This window comes from Theropithecus gelada, chromosome X (genome assembly GCF_003255815.1).
Source record: "Theropithecus gelada isolate Dixy chromosome X, Tgel_1.0, whole genome shotgun sequence".
Lineage (NCBI taxonomy): Eukaryota > Metazoa > Chordata > Mammalia > Primates > Cercopithecidae > Theropithecus > Theropithecus gelada.
Genome location: NC_037689.1, coordinates 10,020,009 through 10,037,426, shown reverse-complemented (window position 1 = coordinate 10,037,426; position 17,418 = coordinate 10,020,009). Strand labels below are relative to the sequence as shown.

At 55.1% G+C, this 17,418-nt stretch overlaps 1 protein-coding gene across 5 annotated transcripts; it reads left to right on the top strand.

Moving 5' to 3' along the window:
- The first annotated feature begins 300 nt into the window (after positions 1 to 300).
- CCDC120 (coiled-coil domain containing 120) lies at positions 301 to 17,365 on the top strand. Of its 5 annotated transcripts, none has more exons than XM_025372449.1 (11): positions 5,846 to 5,939; positions 8,797 to 8,948; positions 9,079 to 9,169; positions 9,312 to 9,445; positions 10,729 to 10,869; positions 11,277 to 11,571; positions 11,943 to 12,005; positions 12,368 to 12,542; positions 12,661 to 12,759; positions 14,155 to 15,069; positions 15,521 to 17,365. In XM_025372449.1, the coding sequence occupies exons 2-11, from the start codon at positions 8,880 to 8,882 to the stop codon at positions 15,633 to 15,635; spliced, it is 2,097 nt and encodes a 698-aa protein (XP_025228234.1). In that variant the 5' UTR covers positions 5,846 to 5,939; positions 8,797 to 8,879; the 3' UTR covers positions 15,636 to 17,365. The 5 variants fall into 5 exon arrangements, with proteins under 5 accessions (XP_025228237.1, XP_025228234.1, XP_025228238.1 ...); XM_025372451.1 differs by having other exon boundaries at positions 5,859 to 5,939; positions 8,797 to 8,961; positions 9,079 to 9,133; XM_025372450.1 differs by having other exon boundaries at positions 5,871 to 5,903; positions 8,797 to 8,961; positions 9,079 to 9,133.
- Positions 17,366 to 17,418: the final 53 nt, after the last annotated feature.

Here is a 17,418-nt window from a genome sequence, read left to right as displayed (position 1 = left end):
GGGGTAGTGTAAGGTAGTTTACTGCTACAGCTTGGGTGTCCATAGAGGGTGGACTGGAGGTACGGCTTGGAATCAACAGACAGTAGTTTGGGGATATAATTTGGAGGATAATGGAGGTTGGTTTGGAGTGCATTTGAGGGACAATAGGGAGGGTAGCTGGGGTTTAGAGGTGTGGGGATAACTTACAGAGAGCAGCTTGGGGTACTGCTTGCGGGTCCCTAGGGGACGACTTGGGGTGAGGGGCGCCAGTAGGCTCCCTGAGGGGGCGTGGCCTCGGCGAGGGAGGGCTCCGCCGCCCTCGAGAAAGAGTGTGCGCACGCGCTCCCAGCTTGTTCGCTCCTGGCGCTCCCGGAGCAAGAAAAATCCAAGACCCGAGCCGGCGCCTGCGCACTTCGTCTCCGCCGCTGCTGTGGTCTCGCGCCCCGCCCCCTGGTCCCCCCACCCCCTAGGCTCGGCTGAGCGGCGGAGGTGGCCGTGCCGCTGGAAGCCGACAGACCCGAGTTAGAGGTGGGGGCGGGGGTCCGTCGCCCGCGGCCGGGCTGGCGCTCCCCTCCCACCCTCCCCGCGACCCCCGTTTGGTCCCCACGGCTAACGGTCGCGCAGCCAAACACGGCCCACGGGCAGGGCGCGGAAGGGGAGCAGGCGCGCGCCCGGGGACGAGCAGGGCGCAGTGAGGGAGGGGCGCGCCCACTACCCTGGCCGGCCGACACCGACCCCGCCTACCGCTGCGCTGGGACCCTTGGTGAGTAACCAGCCCCGCCTGCGGAGGAAGGGAGGGGACAGGGTGGGGTGAAGGCCTGGAAACGCCGACGGGGCGTACCTGCGCGCGCACCCGCGACCTCTGACCCCGTGGCCTCAGCCCTGACCCCTTCCGACCTGACTACATCTTTTTTAAACCTCAATCCCTGTTGGCCTTGGCCTCAGTACCTTCCGTCAGAGCCCTGACCTAACCATATTCTGGCCTGGTATGATCCTCAACCCCTGTTTTGTTCCCCCTAAATCCAGTCCTGACCCTAGACCCCATTCAGTTCTGTCCTGGGGATCTTTGACCTGATCCTGATCTTTGCCCGACCCCGTCTCATCTCTGAAACATCTTGCCCTATCCTAATGCCCAACACTGACCCCGGTTTCTGTCCTGACGCTTGACTTGTCTGTTCCCTAAACTCTTATCCAGTCTCTGAACCTCTACCAGTCATGTCCTGTCCCCCTAACCCCAATCTGGTCTAGTTCTGTCCTGATTCCTGCCCTCTAACTTCTGTCCTTTCTCTGCACCCTATATGATATCCTCTCCTATATACTCGTGATCTGCATCCTGGCTCACCACCTTTAAATACCCCCGTCTCCTGCCTTGTCCCTGCCCCTGACTCTGTCCTGTTTTTCCCTCTTTTCTATCACCATACTCATTCCTATCCTCATTGTGTCCTGGTCTTTTCCTGTTCCTGACCTCCATCCTGAACCTGCCCTTTTCCCTGTCCCCTCATTTGACCACTGGCTTAGCCTTTCCTAGTCATGTCTGCCCTGCTGTTTTGTCTCTTTCTTGTACTTTTTCTCTGACCCTTGTCCTGAACCCTACCTTATCCCATCCCCTGGCCAGTGTCCTGGCTCATTCCCCATCCTGCCTCTTGACCTCCATCCTGCAATAACTCTGGTTCTATCTTGTCCCCTACGCTCCTTCTTGTTCTGTCCCTTCCCATCCCAGCCCCAGGCTGTTCTCCCCCTTACCATGCCCCTCCACCCTGTTCAGATCTTCTTCTTTCCTAATATCCACTTGCCATCCCTTCTGAGCCCAGGACAGGGGTTCCATTATACTGTGCCCGGAACTTGAAGATTCTGCTGTTACCAGGACCTCTGAAGTACGTCCCAAATGCTTCTCTTAGCAAGAGCAAGCAGCCCTATGCACCCTGCGTGGCTGATGGGGGTTTTTGTGTGTGATCTCCCCTACCCCCACCCTAGTGATCTCACATAGAGCTTACATTTCTCTTCCTGCCCCAGGAGGGCATGCAACTGTTCTACGCTGCTGCCCTCTGCAAGTGTGAAAGAATACCCTAAATTATTCAGTGACTCTCTGGGAGTCTGAGAGGTCTGGGTCATGTTTCCAGCCTTGCTGTGTTGGGGACTGCCTCACGTTGTGGGGAAGAGTTGAGAAAATATGAAGAGATGGGGGATGCTGGGGTATGTATGAATCTTCTAGGCCATGTTACCCCTATTCCCTGGTCTTGATTCTGGGTGCATGATCCCTGTTTTCCTGGCCTGAAAGAGAAGAAGTCTATTCTAGGCCAAGGCTTCAGGACTTGGTATAGAGGAGGGATGGGGTCAAGGATTCATCCTCCTTCTCTCAGCAGTAAGCAATAAAAATCTTGGTGCTAAGTCCACCCCACCTCTGTGGGGCTTGTCTGTGGGAGAGAAGGCCAGGCAGTCACTGGATGTAAGAATCAGGCCTGTCCAGTAGTAACAGTAACAACAATAATGCAGGGTTCCCGTCATTGTCCGAATCTCCTTGATTCTGAGGATGATGGGGAGAACTTGGATGGCTAGAGGGTAATGTGTTACTCAATTAGGTTTCGTTCCTGCATTTCTCACAGAGACTAGTGAGTTTGAATAACAAGATGCCAGACCTATCTTATTTATCCTGAATATCTATCCAAACCTATTGATAACAACACAAGCATTCCTCACTGTCCCAATCTATTTGGTACCTGAATTCTGAGAGGGAGAGCGCCCGAAGTTCAGACAGTGAAACCTACCAAGTTATCTGAAGGTATTTTGTTTTCACATCTTACATAGTGAGTGGGGAAAATTGAGATAATGAAGAATAATGACTTTAACTCAAAAATATATCCAAATCTATGAACTTTCCTGAGCTCCAGGGACAAGAGTTGGGATAGTGAGGGTACCCTGTTATGTAAAGGTTCCTGCATTTTGCCTGGAGAGTAACGAAAGTTCAAGAATGAGGGATGCCAGTCGTATCTCAAAAATGTTTCTAAATCCATTCAGTTCTTGCATTTGTATGGTGAGAGTTCAGACAGTTTCTCTGAATGTATTTGGTTCCTGCATTTTTTATGTTGAGAAAGGACAGGTTGAATCATGAGGGAAAACAGCTCTGTTTCAAATATGTCTCATTTGGTGAGCAGGAAGGGTACCGTGTCTAGTTAGCAAGTAGGATTTGGAAGCTGAGGGATACTAGTTCTGTCTCAAAAATGGATCTGAGGCTGGGGGCAGTGGCTCACGCCTGTAATCCCAGCACTTTGGGAGGCTGAGGCTGGTGGATCACAAGGTCAGGAGTTCGAGCCTAGCCTGGCCAAGATGGTGAAACCCCGCCTCTACTAAAATACAAAAATTAGCCGGGTGTGGTGGCAGGCTCCTGTAATCCCAGCTACACGCGAGGCTAAAGCAGGGAACTGCTTGAAGGCGGGAGATGGAGGTTGCAGTGAGCTGAGATCATGCCATTACACTCCAGCCTGGGTGACAGGGCGAGACTCCATCTCAAAAAAAAAAAAAAAAAAAATTGCGTTTGAATACATTTAGTCTCTGATTTTGGATAGCAAGAGTTCAGACAAGTTATCTGAGGAAAAACAACTGTTTCAAATGTATCAAGTGAGACTGAAGGACACTAGCTCTGTCTGGAAAAAATGTATCTGAATGTATCTACTTGATTCCTGACTTCCTGTGGGGAAGAATACTTGTAAGTGTGACAGCCAACATAAACAGAGCTCTTCCCAGGCACTGTTCTGCACAAGCTTTACATGTATTAACTGATTTAATGCTCACAATAGCCTCGTGAGGTACATACTGTTATCATCATTCCCAATTGACAGAGAGGCACAGAGAGGTTAAGTGACTTGTTCAAGCAGTCACACAGCCAGTAAGTGGCAGAACTGGGTTGAATCCCAGACTCACCATTTACTAGTGATACCAGGGTCACGTGAGGCCCAGGACCCAGCTGGGATGGGGCTTAGAGGTTGGGTCGTCTTCGAGGCTGTTAAAAGTCATGGACCAGGGCAATGATGTGTGCTAGTGACTCTGCCCCATTTGTCTGCCTGGCCCAGGAGGTCCGGTTACCTGCTCTCCCCCAGTTACCCCCACAACAGCCCACCTCTGTGTGAGTGTATTAATTGTTGTTAGTAACAGTCGTTAATGACATGGTGTGTTTCCTTGCACTTTGAAATGCCTTTCAAAGTTACTTGGCCTCCATTGTCTCTGTAACCACCTTTTACCCATTTTACAGATGAGGAGACCTAAGCTTTAAGACTCAATCTACATTGCCAGCCAGATTCTCATCCCTCTTGGCTCTGATTTTATTATTGTCCCGCTTCCCAACATCCTTGGTGGCCCACAAGAGGTGGGAGAGGCTGTGGCCGAGAGGACACTCCCCACAGACACTCAATGCCCACCTTACCACTGCCCGCCTCCACCAGCCCCAGGCAGTGAAGGGGGGAGGGCTATGAAAGGGGCCTTTGTGTTCCATGCTGAAAATCTCACACCCAGGAAGAAAGGTGGGCAGGGATAGCGGGAGGCCTTAATAGTGTGAGTCTGGGGCATTGCTGATTCAGAGTGAGCTCCTCTCTAGGCTTGGCCCATCTGCAGCTTTCCTCACTTCAGGTCATGGTGTGGGCTGCTGCAGGGGGCTGGGTGGGGCTTGGGCCCTGAGGTCACAGAGCAGATGGTCCTGAAGGGAGCAAAGGATGTGTGCTGTGTGCCGAGACTGGCCCAGAGCCCAGGTGGTGGTGGTGGTGGTGGTGGTGGTGGTGGTGGTGGGCGGGGTGAGGGGAGGCAGGAACAGTACATCGTAGGGACTCAAAGCTCTCATTTCCTTCTCTGGCATGAAGCCTAACTCTCCGAAGAAGAGAGACCCAGCATGGATGTGAAGAAGCATGAGCCCCCTTCCCTACTTCTCTTCCCCACTAGCAGGAGTAGCCTCTGTCTGCCTCCCAGCCAGGACCCAGTCCCTGGAAATTCTGATTTCACCTGCTCTTCTGCCACTGTGATCTGAATTGGGCCTCTTCACCTTTCCAAGCCTCAGCTTCTGCATCTATACAATGGCCGTGAGGAGGCTGGGTCTGTGCCATCCTCCTACATTTGTAGGAACCAAGAAGGGTCAAAACCCATAAGTGTTTTATAGGGCGTAAGTTGTACTTGATTTATTGAGATTATTTCTTCTGGAGCCACAGAAGGATCTTGAGACCTGGCCTCTCCTTAGAAAGGTTGACTTCCTCTGTTCCCAACTTGGGAAACTATTCCCCAGTGAGGGTGGGAATTGCCCCAAGGCCTTCTACCACTGCCTTGCCCTGGGAGGAAAGGGTAGGGGCCTCAGAATGTGATGCTTATTGCCAAGAGACAAAAACCCAGTTTACACCCGAAGCCTCCCATGTACTTTACACCTCTATGGCCCAGATCCAAGGTGTCCCTTGGGTGGGCAGCGTCTAATCCTCTGGGAATTTGGGCAGTAGGAGAGGCAGCTGCTACTCCCACCACTCTCAGCCCTTCTTCCCAGTTTTCTGCTAAGTGTACGGGGTGAGGAGGCACATGCCTCCATGCCTGGCCAGTTTTTTAAAATTTTTTTGTAGAGATGGGGGGGTCTCACCATGTTGCATAGTCTGGCCTTGAACTCTTGGCTTCAAGCGATCCTCCGAAAGTGCAGAGATTACAGGCACCAGCTACCCTGCCTGGCCCAGGCTGTCTTACACATGCTGGGCACCCTGAGTGGACCTGGCCCTGAAACTGCCCCCAGGGGTGACCCTAGTCCTGGTGGCAGACAGGCAAGGGTTAAAAGGTGTGGGCCGGCCTAGTTCCTGGCCAGGTAGGCTGGGCCATTACCTAGTGGGAGGTGGCCAAGGCATCTGCCACTGCTGCTCACTGCCACTACCAGCCGGAGCCAGGGCCTGGTCGAGACAACTATTTTTGAGGTATCTGAGGCTACCCCACAGCACTCTCTGGCATTGGTGAGCACCTGGGAGCAGTGGGCCCAGGGTTCGAGGGGGATGAGGGCATTGGGGAGCTGGGGCAGTGTGTACTGAAGTTCCCTTTGGTAGAGAGCCAGGTCTGTGGAAGAGGCACACCAACAATGCAGGGCACGGTGGCGGGGGGTGGGGGGGCGGGGGGGCGGTGTGTGGGGGCAGTGAGAATGGAGGGCCTGAGGACAGGGGCAAAGCCCAAAACACCAATTTCCTTTCCTGGCACCGAGCTGATTCCTGGCCGGAAATGGATGAGGAGGAATCGGGGAAAAGAGAAGTATGAGTCCCCCCTTCTCCACCCTATCCCTGCTTCCTTTCCTCCCCCAGGAGTAGCCTCTGTCCTCCCCCAACCCAGGGCCCAGCTCCCCAAGAAAGACCAGACTGGGCTACTAAGAAACCATTACTCGGGCACCTGCCTGCCTACGCCTGATTTGTTCACTACAGTGGAGGAAGCGGGGGCTCTGGGGAGGGGAATGGCCCAGACATTGAGAGTTTGTATTTGCTCTAATAGTGGCAGGATGTGGAAATGCCCCCCCAAGTGTTGGGGTGCCACCCAGGTGAGGTATCTTGGTTGTAAACAGTCATTACAGCCAGGAATTTCTTTCTCAGCTGTGGTGTCAGAATGGCAGACCTGAAAAACCTGCCGGGCCCGCCTCTGGATGTGGGGGGTGCCCTCTGCTGCTCTCCTGATGCAGCTCATCCCTGGGATAGGATGGGGGCCATGGGGTCACTGGTGCGGGGAGACCTGGGGTTGGTGTGGGGGTGTGCTGGGGAGGGGTTTGCTGGGATCCCTTTCTCACCATCTAGGTGGGGACGAGGCCCCAAGGCAAGTATGCAGAGGGCAGGTGAGCGGAGGCAGAGGCTTAGGAACTGGGTGTGGGGGTGTGGGGCGTTGACTGTGTCTAGCCTGCCCAGTGACCCCATGACTCATGCTCTAACTATGTCCCCCGAGGTCGGGCTGACAGGGAGGAGTTGGGGTTCCTGTGTGGACCCTGTCTGGACTTCTAGGACGCTCTGAGAAACTAGAGAAGAAAGGATTGGCTGGGTGCAGTGCCTCACGCCTGTAATCCCAGCACTTTGGGAGGCTGAGGTGGGTGGATCACCTGAGGTCAGGAGTTTGAGACCAGCCTGGCCAACATGGTGAAACCCCGTTTCTACTAAAAATACAAAATTAGCCAGGCATGGTGGCGTACACCTGTAATCCCAGCTACTCTGGAGGCTGAAGTGGGAGAATTGCTTGAACCTGGGAAGTGGAGGCTGCAGTGAGCCAAGATCTTGCCACTGCACTCCAGCCTAAGCAACAGAGCCAGAACCCGTCTCCAAAAAAAAAAAAAAAAGAGAGAATTGAAGCAGCCCAGCATGGGATTGGGACCAATGCTGGCAAGGGGAACCATGGACAGAGTTGGGTTCCTGTGGGAGTGGAGGAAGATTCCAGAGAACTCTGTGAGAGTTCCTTGGGCCTAAATGGGGGCTGGGAAAGTTGGAGCCCCAGTGAGCTGGGATGTCGAGGAACCCCTGCCATGCTGGGAAATGTCAGACCTTAGATGAGTGGGGATGTGAATGCCTCTGCCGGGCCCTGGGTTTGTCAAAAGGCTTTAGGGACTGATCCCCACCCCTGCTGTTGAAGGCAGGGCACCACTGCCTCAAGAGAGGGGTACATGCCCTATGAGGCAGGTAGGAGGACTGCAGAGAAACATGACACTTTATAATCAGCTTGACCTCACCCCACAATATACAGATGGGGAAGGGGCTTGAACCCATGCCTCCTTGGTTGGCTGGGTCTTCCTCACACCAGGCTAACATGTCATGACAAGCTACCGACTTCAAGGTAGGTGATAATGGGAACTCTGTGGCCCCATAAAGCCCTCTCAGTCACCTGCCACCTAGGTTAGGCCAGGTGGTGGGAGGTGATATGACTCGGCTGCCCTGCTGGGGACTGAGCATGATGTGGAAGGGAGGGAGCAAACTCCAGAGGAGGGGTGGCCAGCCAAGGCAGGCTCCATGGTCAGCCGAGCCATCGGGCAGAGAAGGAGGCAGGAGGCAGGTGGTTCGTTATTTGCAGCTGTGGACTTTGCTTCTCACAAATCCCAGCAGGAGGACTTCCCTACGCTAGGCTCAGGACAGGCTGTCATGGGGAGAGGAGTTGGAGGGACCCTGGGTCAAGTGAACATTCTCCTTGCTGCACTAGAGCTACAGAATGGAGTTGGGACAAGCACAGACCCACAGATCTGCGCTTGAACCCTGGCTCCACTGCCGCCTCATTCGTTTACTCCGTCTGTTACTCATTCAGCTGGCACCCATTCATTGAGCACTTCTGTGTACAGCCGTGTTCAGGGTGCTGGTGATGCTGATGAAAATGGGACAGATAATGTTTCCTGTCCTCGTCGATGTTCCAGGAGGCACAATCTCTTGTTGGACAACCGTTTATGAGAGGATATAACTGTGGAAGTGATATTTAAGCTCTAGAATGATAAGTGTGATGCAGGGGCTGGGGTGGTGAGAGGTTGAAGAAAGCACTTCAGGCAGCAGCCACAGCCTGGGCAAAGACCCTGAGGCCTGAGGGACCAGGGAGCTTATGAGGAAGTTGGTGGAGTTAGAGCGGTTCTCATGAGTGAGAGTGTAGGACCAGAGGGGTGGGCCTGGGTTATGTCTGTGGCTGTGGGCCAGTTATTTCACCTCTGTGCCTGCCTATCCTCATCTCTAAAATGGGAATACGAATCTTTCCGGGTGGCTCTGAAGATTTAGTGTGGCATCATAGGTAACTGTTGCAGGCACCCAGGTGTTGACTGCATGTCCATTGTTGTTATAGTTGGTTGAATCTGTCCCATTAATTCTCCTTCCCCAGGCAAGACTCGTGGCTGTGACCCATGGGCCTCTGAGGAGGCATTGTAAGTCCGCCCAGCTCCCCACTTGCTGTGCTCCCACTCAATGCGAAGGGAACCAGGGCCAAGGTACCAGGGCCAAGTGGGTCCAGACATCCACACGGATTCTGAAAGGGCAGGTCAAGCAGGCACGTGGGGCCCAGGTTACCCCTTATTCCCCGCTGCAGCATGGGAAGCTGGGAAGGGCTGGGGGTTGGGGTATCATGGGACGTGCTTCCTTAATGGCTCCTGTGTGTCACTGCCAGACTTTGTCCAGCTGTCAGCCACGGCCTCTCTACAGCACCAAGATGGAAGTCAAAGGTCAGCTGATCAGCTCTCCTACCTTCAATGCCCCAGGTCGGTGGCTCCTTCCCCTCCTGCTGCCCTCTCCCCTGCTCTAAATCACCACCTGCTTGCTCGGGAAGAGTCAGTCCCTTGCTCCACAGCTGCTCCAGAATGCCCTGGCTGTCCCACTGATCTTTGCTCCCTCTGTGTCCAGCTGCCCTGTTCGGAGAGGCTGCCCCCCAGGTGAAGTCAGAGCGTCTGCGGGGGCTGCTTGACCGGCAGCGGACCCTGCAGGAGGCCCTGAACCTGAAACTTCAGGAGCTCCGCAAAGTGTGTCTCCAGGAGGCGGTGAGGGCCTGGCCCTAGGGTTATCAGGCAGGGAGGTTGGGAGGAGGTGAGAAGCTGGGGGCCCTAGGTAGACAGACTTGGGTGGCAATTCCTCAATCACTTGTCTTGGCTGTAGATCCCCTGTCACCCACTTTCTCCTCAAAGCTCAGCTTAGATATGTTAGAATGAATGAAATATGAGGCTGGGTGCTGTGGCTCACGCCTGTAATCCCAGCACTTTGGGAGGCTGAGGCAGGTGGATCACCTGAGGTCAGGAGTTCGAGACTAGCCTGACCAATATGGAGAAACCCTGTCTCTACTAAAAATGCAAAATTAGTCTGGGCACAGTGGCTCACGCCTGTAATCCCAGCACTTTGGGAGGCCAAGGCGGGCAGATCACGAAGTCAGGAGATTGAGACCATCTTGGCTAACACGATGAAACCCCGTCTCTACTAAAAATACAAAAAATTAGCTGGGTGTGGTAGTGGGCACCTGTAGTCCCAGCTACTTGGGGGGCTGAGGCAGGAGAATGGCTTGAACCTGGGAGGTGGAGCTTGCAGTGAGCTGAGATCATGCCACTGCACTCCAGCCTGGGCGACAGAGCAAGACTGTCTCAAAAAAAAAAAAGCAAAATTAGCTGGGCGTAGTGGCTTACGCCTGTGATCCCAGCTACTTGGGAGGCACTGAGGCAGGAGAATTGCTTAAACCCGGGAGGTGGAGGTTGTGATGAGCCGAGATTGCACCATTGCACTCCAGCCAGCCTGGGCAACAAGAGTGAAACTCCACCTCAAAAAAAAAAGAAAAAAGAAAAAAGAAATATGGTAATACAGGCCCACTGTTGACTATTTCAAATCCAACAAACTTCAGAAAACAGGTTCTGTCCAAAATTTGGCAGCACAGTCTGACCTGAACTGGCACAGGGTGATCTGTAGTTTCAGTTTACCCCTCTTACTGTGAATGCCCACAGTGTGCCAGAAATAATACTATAGCTCAGACCATGCAGCCACAGCCCCTGAAGGGAGTTATGTAATACTTAGGATCTCAATAGTGTCCCCTTTATAAAAACGAAACAGTTCTGGATTCCACAGCAGGTTTCCCTGCCTCCCATGCCCACCACCCCAGGGGTTTGGGCCACTGAAGTTTGGGCACACCTGCCTGGTGGAGATACTGGGAGGGGAGTATCATGCGTGGGTGCTGAGCCGGGCCAGGCTCCTGGTAGGACTTCTGTGGCTTCTGGGATCATTAATGCTTCACCCCATCCTTCCAACTAACCCTTGGTAGTCTCTGACCCCTGCCTCCCACCAGGAGCTGACTGGCCAGCTGCCCCCTGAGTGCCCACTAGAGCCTGGTGAACGGCCCCAGTTGGTCCGCCGGCGGCCCCCCACAGCCCGTGCCTACCCTCCACCACACCCCAACCAAGCACACCACTCCTTGTGCCCTGCTGAGGTGAGCAGATGGGTGTGGAGAGCAAGAGGGTGGGGAGAGGGGACAGGTACAGAGGAGTAGCCAGGAGGAAGGTGTGGGGAGGGGGCTTGTGGCCAGGTGAGGGAGCTTGTGGCCAGGTGAGGGAAAGGCTAAGCTGAGAAGGAAAAGGGCTTCTGGAGGTAGGTTCCTGCAATGAGGGAGGATGCTGGTCCCTAACTGTCAGGACAGGCCTCCCACCCCCAGGAAGATGAATCGACGCAGCCCTTCACCGAGAGGCCCTGACCCGCCCCCTCCCCCAGGTGAATAAGCTCCACCTGTAGGTGAATAGGCCTGAATAGGCTGCAGGAAGTACAGGCCAGCCTCTAGTGGGTTTGGCCCTGCCAGGTCCCTGTTCCTGGCCATTTCCAACATTTGGGTGGGCCCGACAGGAGCTGGCTCTTGAGGCCCTGGAGCGTGAGGTGTCAGTGCAGCAGCAGATCGCGGCAGCTGCCCGTCGCCTGGCCCTGGCCCCTGATCTGAGCACCGAGCAGCGCCGTCGCCGTCGCCAGGTCCAGGCAGACGCACTGAGGAGGCTGCACGAGCTAGAGGAGCAGCTCGGGGATGTCCGGGCCCGCCTTGGCCTCCCAGTGCTCCCGCTGCCCCAGCCACTGCCACTGTCCACGGGGTCAGTGATCACCGCCCAGGGAGTCTGCCTGGGCATGCGCCTCACTCAGCTCAGCCAAGGTGAGCATCCCCTGGTGAGGGTGGGAGAGTGGACACTGGCAAATGAACGTGGTAGGGCTGGGATGGCTGAGTGGCCAGTGAAAACCGGGAGGTAGGCACAACTCAAGTGGCCCAACCCGTGAGAAGAGTTGTGACAAACTGGCTTACCGGAAAGGACAAACTGTGGGAGACTGATGAATATCTGCCGGGACAGTCAGGAACCAAGCTGGGGTGGTCCTGGGCTCTGGTAAAAGCAGATTCTTGGGAAGGGAACAGGATGAGGCGGAAACTGGCCAGAAGGTGGCCCAAGTAGAGGTGCCCACCCAGTGGTGTAAGGGGGCGGCACCCAGGCCTGGGAGTGAGAGGCCCACTTCTCCCCCTCTCACCTATAGAGGACGTAGTTCTGCACTCAGAGAGCAGCTCCCTCTCAGAGTCTGGGGCCAGCCATGACAACGGTGAGGACTCCTGTCCCCCAAACCTACCCCCGACTCCTATGTCCCCTCAGCCCATCCCCTTTATTCATCCGACCACATCCTGCATGATCAGCCCATCCTTTGATGCCCAGCCCCTCCTGTGCTGCTTCAGCTTCTCCTTAGCCATGCTCCATCTTCCTGTAGGTCCCCCATCTTCTTAGCCTCACCCCACCCCAACCCCCAGCCCCACAGCCCCAGAACCTACTCGTCAGCCTTAGCTCCTCCTCAGTCTGCTTAACCTGTCCCAGCACTTTGCCCCTCCCCATGGCCTTGCCCACGAGCCTGTCCTGCCCCCTCTGGGCCCCCCTCATTGAATTCTATCCCACTTGCTCTCTTCCACTCAGAGGAGCCCCATGGCTGTTTCTCTCTGGCCGAGCGCCCCTCACCACCCAAGGCTTGGGACCAGCTGCGGGCAGTATCCGGGGGGAGCCCTGAGCGGCGAACCCCATGGAAACCACCCCCATCAGATCTTTACGGGGATCTGAAGAGCCGACGGAACTCTGTGGCCAGCCCCACCAGGTGAGAATGAGCCCCTCCTCCCCTCCGCAGGAGCTGGGAATGGGATAGTAAACCTGGGCTGGCAGAGGGTCTGCTGGTGGGTACAGTCTCTAACCTAGGCCTGCCTGTCTCTGTCTAGCCCCACACGCTCGCTGCCCAGGAGTGCCTCCAGTTTTGAGGGGCGAAGTGTGCCTGCCACCCCAGTCCTCACCCGGGGCGCTGGCCCCCAGCTCTGCAAGTAAGGGGAATCTGAGGGTGGCCTGGAGGATCAGAGGGGAGGGAACCATTAGTTCTCACTGGAAGCTTGAGGACGGCATTATCAAAAGGTGTGGGATCGCTGGGCGCGGTGGCTCATGCTTGTAATCCCAGCACTTTGGGAGGCCGAGGTGGGCGGGTTACTTGAGGTCAGGGGTTCAAGACCAGCCTGACCAACATGGTGAAACCCCATCTCTACTAAAAATACAAAAATTAGCTGGGTATGGTGGGGCATACCTGTAATCTCAGCTACTTGGGAGGCTGAGGCAGGAGAATCGCTTGAACCTGGGAGGCAGAGGTTGCAGTGAGCTGAGATCAAGATTGTGCCATTGCACTCCAGCCTGGGCGACAAGAGCAAAACTCCGTCTCAAAACAAAAAAACAAAAGATGTGGGACATGGGAGGCTGGGAGTTAAAAGTGACCAGGCATCTCGGTGGATAATGGGGTAGGGATTTGGGGCAGAAGCATCAAAGTTTTGAGTATGGGCTTTTCTGTGCATTTTGGACAAGCCATTCTCCTTTTCTGAATCAGTCTCCTCATTTGTGAAATGGAAATGATAGTATCTGCCTTTGAAAAACATGGACATAATAAGTTCTGGTTAACATATACTGAGTGCCTGCCACCTGCTAGGAATTAGTGGCACCAACTCATTCAATCATAATGAGATCCCTGTGAGGTGGGTGCTATTGTTATTCCCATTTTATAGATGAGGCAAATGAGGCACAGAAAGGTTAAGTCACTTGTTAGTAAACTGAAGTCCTGGAGTTTGAGCCCAGGCAAGTTTTACTCTAGAGTCCATGCTTTTAACCATTGTCCTCTTCTGCTGCTTAAACAGAGTGCCTACTTTCCCCAGGCTCTGAACAAAACCAAGGCCCCGCCCTTGTGGGGCTTGCATTCTGTGAATGGTGGCTGTTGGGATGGTAGCTTTGGGTGGTTCATACATATGGTTGGATAGAGAATTCAGGCAGGGTTTTACGTGTGGGCCCTAAGGCCTAGGACTCAATCCTGGAGGCCGTGGGAGCCGTGAGAAGGGCCTTAGCATGGGGAGGGGTCAGCTGGATTAGGAAGAGCCCCCTGCCCGGCACCTACTCTGCTAGCCTTTCCTCTGAGTCCCTACACAGATTTACACCTCTCTTGGAGCTAACAGTGCCAGGCCTCCCCCACGCATTTCTACCCCCGACCCCCTAGCCTAGGACAGAACCTCAGCCGCCCTTTACATGTCACTACCTGCCACCTTTATACACACAGCTTCCAACCCTGGGCCCATTTGGAGATGTGAAAGTGAAGGCTCAGAAAGGGGTGGGGTAGGGAGGGCACTGCACGGCCTTCTGCCTGATTTTTCTGACCCTATTCCCATGACCCTCGCCTCTCACCTCAGACCTGAAGGCCTTCATTCTCGTCAGTGGTCCGGCAGCCAGGACTCCCAGATGGGCTTCCCCCGGGCGGACCCTGCCTCCGATCGCGCCTCCCTCTTCGTAGCTCGCACCCGCCGCAGCAACAGCTCTGAGGCCCTGCTGGTGGACCGGGCTGCTGGTGGGGGAGCTGGCTCCCCGCCCACCCCTCTGGCTCCCTCTGCCTCTGGCCCCCCAGTCTGCAAGAGCAGTGAGGTGCTATATGAGCGCCCCCAACCAACCTCTGCCTTCTCCTCCCGCACAGCAGGCCCCCCAGACCCTCCCCGGGCCGCCCGGCCTAGCTCAGCTGCCCCTGCCTCCCGAGGTGCCCCCCGGCTCCCACCTGTGTGTGGGGACTTCCTCTTGGACTATTCCTTGGACCGGGGTCTGCCCCGCAGTGGTGGTGGAGCAGGCTGGGGGGAGATGCTGCCTGCCGCTGAGGTCCCAGGACCCCTCTCCCGCCGGGATGGGCTCCTCACCATGCTCCCCGGCCCACCACCTGTGTATGCAGCTGACAGCAACAGCCCCCTCCTCCGCACCAAGGACCCCCACACCCGTGCCACCCGCACCAAGCCCTGTGGCCTGCCCCCAGAGGTTGCCGAGGGTCCTGAGGTGCATCCAAACCCTCTGCTGTGGATGCCCCCACCCACCCGTATCCCCTCGGCTGGTGAACGCAGTGGCCACAAGAACCTGGCTCTGGAGGGGCTGCGGGACTGGTACATCCGGAACTCGGGACTGGCCGCGGGGCCCCAGCGCCGGCCTGTGCTCCCTTCCGTGGGCCCGCCACACCCACCCTTCCTCCATGCCCGCTGCTATGAGGTGGGCCAGGCGCTGTACGGGGCCCCCAGCCAAGCGCCACTCCCACACTCGAGGAGTTTCACGGCGCCCCCTGTCTCTGGCAGGTATGGGGGGTGCTTTTACTGATGGGTAGGGGTCTCTTAAGGCAGATGGCGAAGATATCCAGGCCAGGGAGTGGCTAGTCATGATAGCTAATGAATTGGACCATAAGGAAACTAGCTGCCGTGATGGCACAGGGTCACTACTGCACATGACCTGCATTAGTCCATGGGGTCCTGGTGGAGGGGATCTTGGGCACTGGTAGCAGCAATTCTTTATCAAGTTATAGGCTGAAGATGAGCCTTGAAGCCAGGGTGCTGGGGGGAAGGGACATCTCATGCCCCTTGCCGTTTTCTTCCTTGTTTCTCCATGCCCTGGAGCCTGAAAGTGCTGTCCTGTGCCTGCCTCCACCTCTTTAACGAGCCTCTTTTCCTTTCTTTTTATGTGTCTTGTCTGTTTTTTCCTCTTCTTGTCTTCCCCGCCCTGTCCTCCGGATTCCTGCTACCCCTTCTAAAGATACTACGCGGACTTCCTGTATCCCCCGGAGCTGAGCTCTCGTTTAAGTGACCTGACGCTAGAGGGGGAGCAGTCCTCCAGTTCTGACACCCAGACCCCGGGGACACTGGTCTGACCCCTTCTGATATGTCCCTTGTTGGCTTGGGCACGATTCCAATCTGGGGAGCACATAGCTGACCTCGCTGGGCCCTGGGGTGTGGTTGCTCTGTCCTGAGTGCAGTGCGCCAACCTAATCTTCCAAGGCCCCTGGCTCCCCGTAGGCCCAGGAAGGTGTCTGACACCCTGCTGCTTCTCTCACACTGTGCTGGGGACTGGGGGCCCTCAGCCAGCTTAAAAGAGAGAGGATAATGTCATGGGGACCCCAAGCCCCTTCATCCATTTATGTTTACAGTTGTGACTTAGGTATTCACTGTCTTCCTCCAACACTAGACGTTTTATAAAAGGGAAACTTGATCTCATCTGGTTGGGTTCATTCCTGTTCCCATGCCCAACCGGGTTCCATTCAGTAACCCCCTCCATAAAATGGACCATATCGGGTCTCAGGGCCATTTAGGGCAGCCAGGAGACTCCGGTGTGAACAGAAATCCCTGCCACGCATCGCCAGGGCAGTTGTTGGGGCATTGGGCTCTCTGCCCACGCTTGGAAGGACTGCAGTCTGGGTGGGATGCCTGAAGGAGTCCAACCCCGTCTGTGCCCATGGCCTCTGCCCTGACCACCCCCAGTCAGGAGGCCCCACAGGAGGGGCAAAGGGCAGAGCCATCAGGTGTGCCGTGTCCTGGGATCCTATGGGGGTTGAACCTGGCATCTACCAGACCTGGCACCGGTAGATGCCAGTAAAATCCTCAGGTGAGGTCTGGCTACAGGCTGCGGGCCCCGGGCCGCTCACCACTCACACCTTCCTTGGCTTTCCTTCCATCCACCCCCCCCCCCTTTTTTTTTCTTTTCTTCGAGACGGAGTCTTGCTCTGTCGCCAGGCTGGAGTGCAGGGGCACAATCTCAGCTCGCTGCAACCTCCGCCTCCTGGGTTCTCCTGCCTCACCCTCCTGAGTAGCTGGGATTACAGGCACACGCCACCACACCCAGCTAATTTTTGTATTCTTAGTAGAGACAAAGTTTCACCATATTGGCCAGGTTGGTCTTGAACTCTTGACCTCATGATCTGCCCACCTTGGCCTCCCAAAGCACTGGGATTACAGCCGTGAACCACTGCACCCAGCCCCCATCCACCACTTTTTAAGCAAACCCACACAAATTGTGTTTTCTATGATACCTGTCTGTGACTTTCGGAGCTGGGGGTTCCCCTACCCCCTTTTCCTGGTGTTAAACTTTTCTTTTTATACCAGTGGATCTGGGCCCAAGACATTATCCACACTGGAAGGGGATTTGTATAATAAATGTGTAAACTGAACCCATGTGTTGCTGCTGCTCTATCTGCCTCACCTTGAGGGCCCACACCTCTAGTCAAGACCAGATAATATATTTTTACAGGAAAAAAACATACCTTGGGAATAGCCTGTGATAGTGTCATGTTTTGACTTTACTTGCTTTGTGATGTGGGGCAACTTCTTTGCCTGTCTGCACTCAGATTTCTAGCCAACCTCAAACAATAACTCTTGGTAATATAAATGATGATAACAAAGACTCTGTCCTTAACCTCCCTATGCACTGTTTTTAATTTTTTTTTTTTTTTTTGAGACAATGTCTCACTGTGTTGCCCAGGCTGAAATGTAGTGGCGCAATAACGGCTCACTGCAGCCTTGACCTCCCGGACTCAATCTTCCCACCTCAGCTGCCTGAATAGCTGAAACTACAGTTGTGCACCACACCATACCCACTAATTAAAAAAAAAAAGTAGGCTGGGCGCGGTGGCTCACGCCTGTAATCCTAGCACTTTGGGA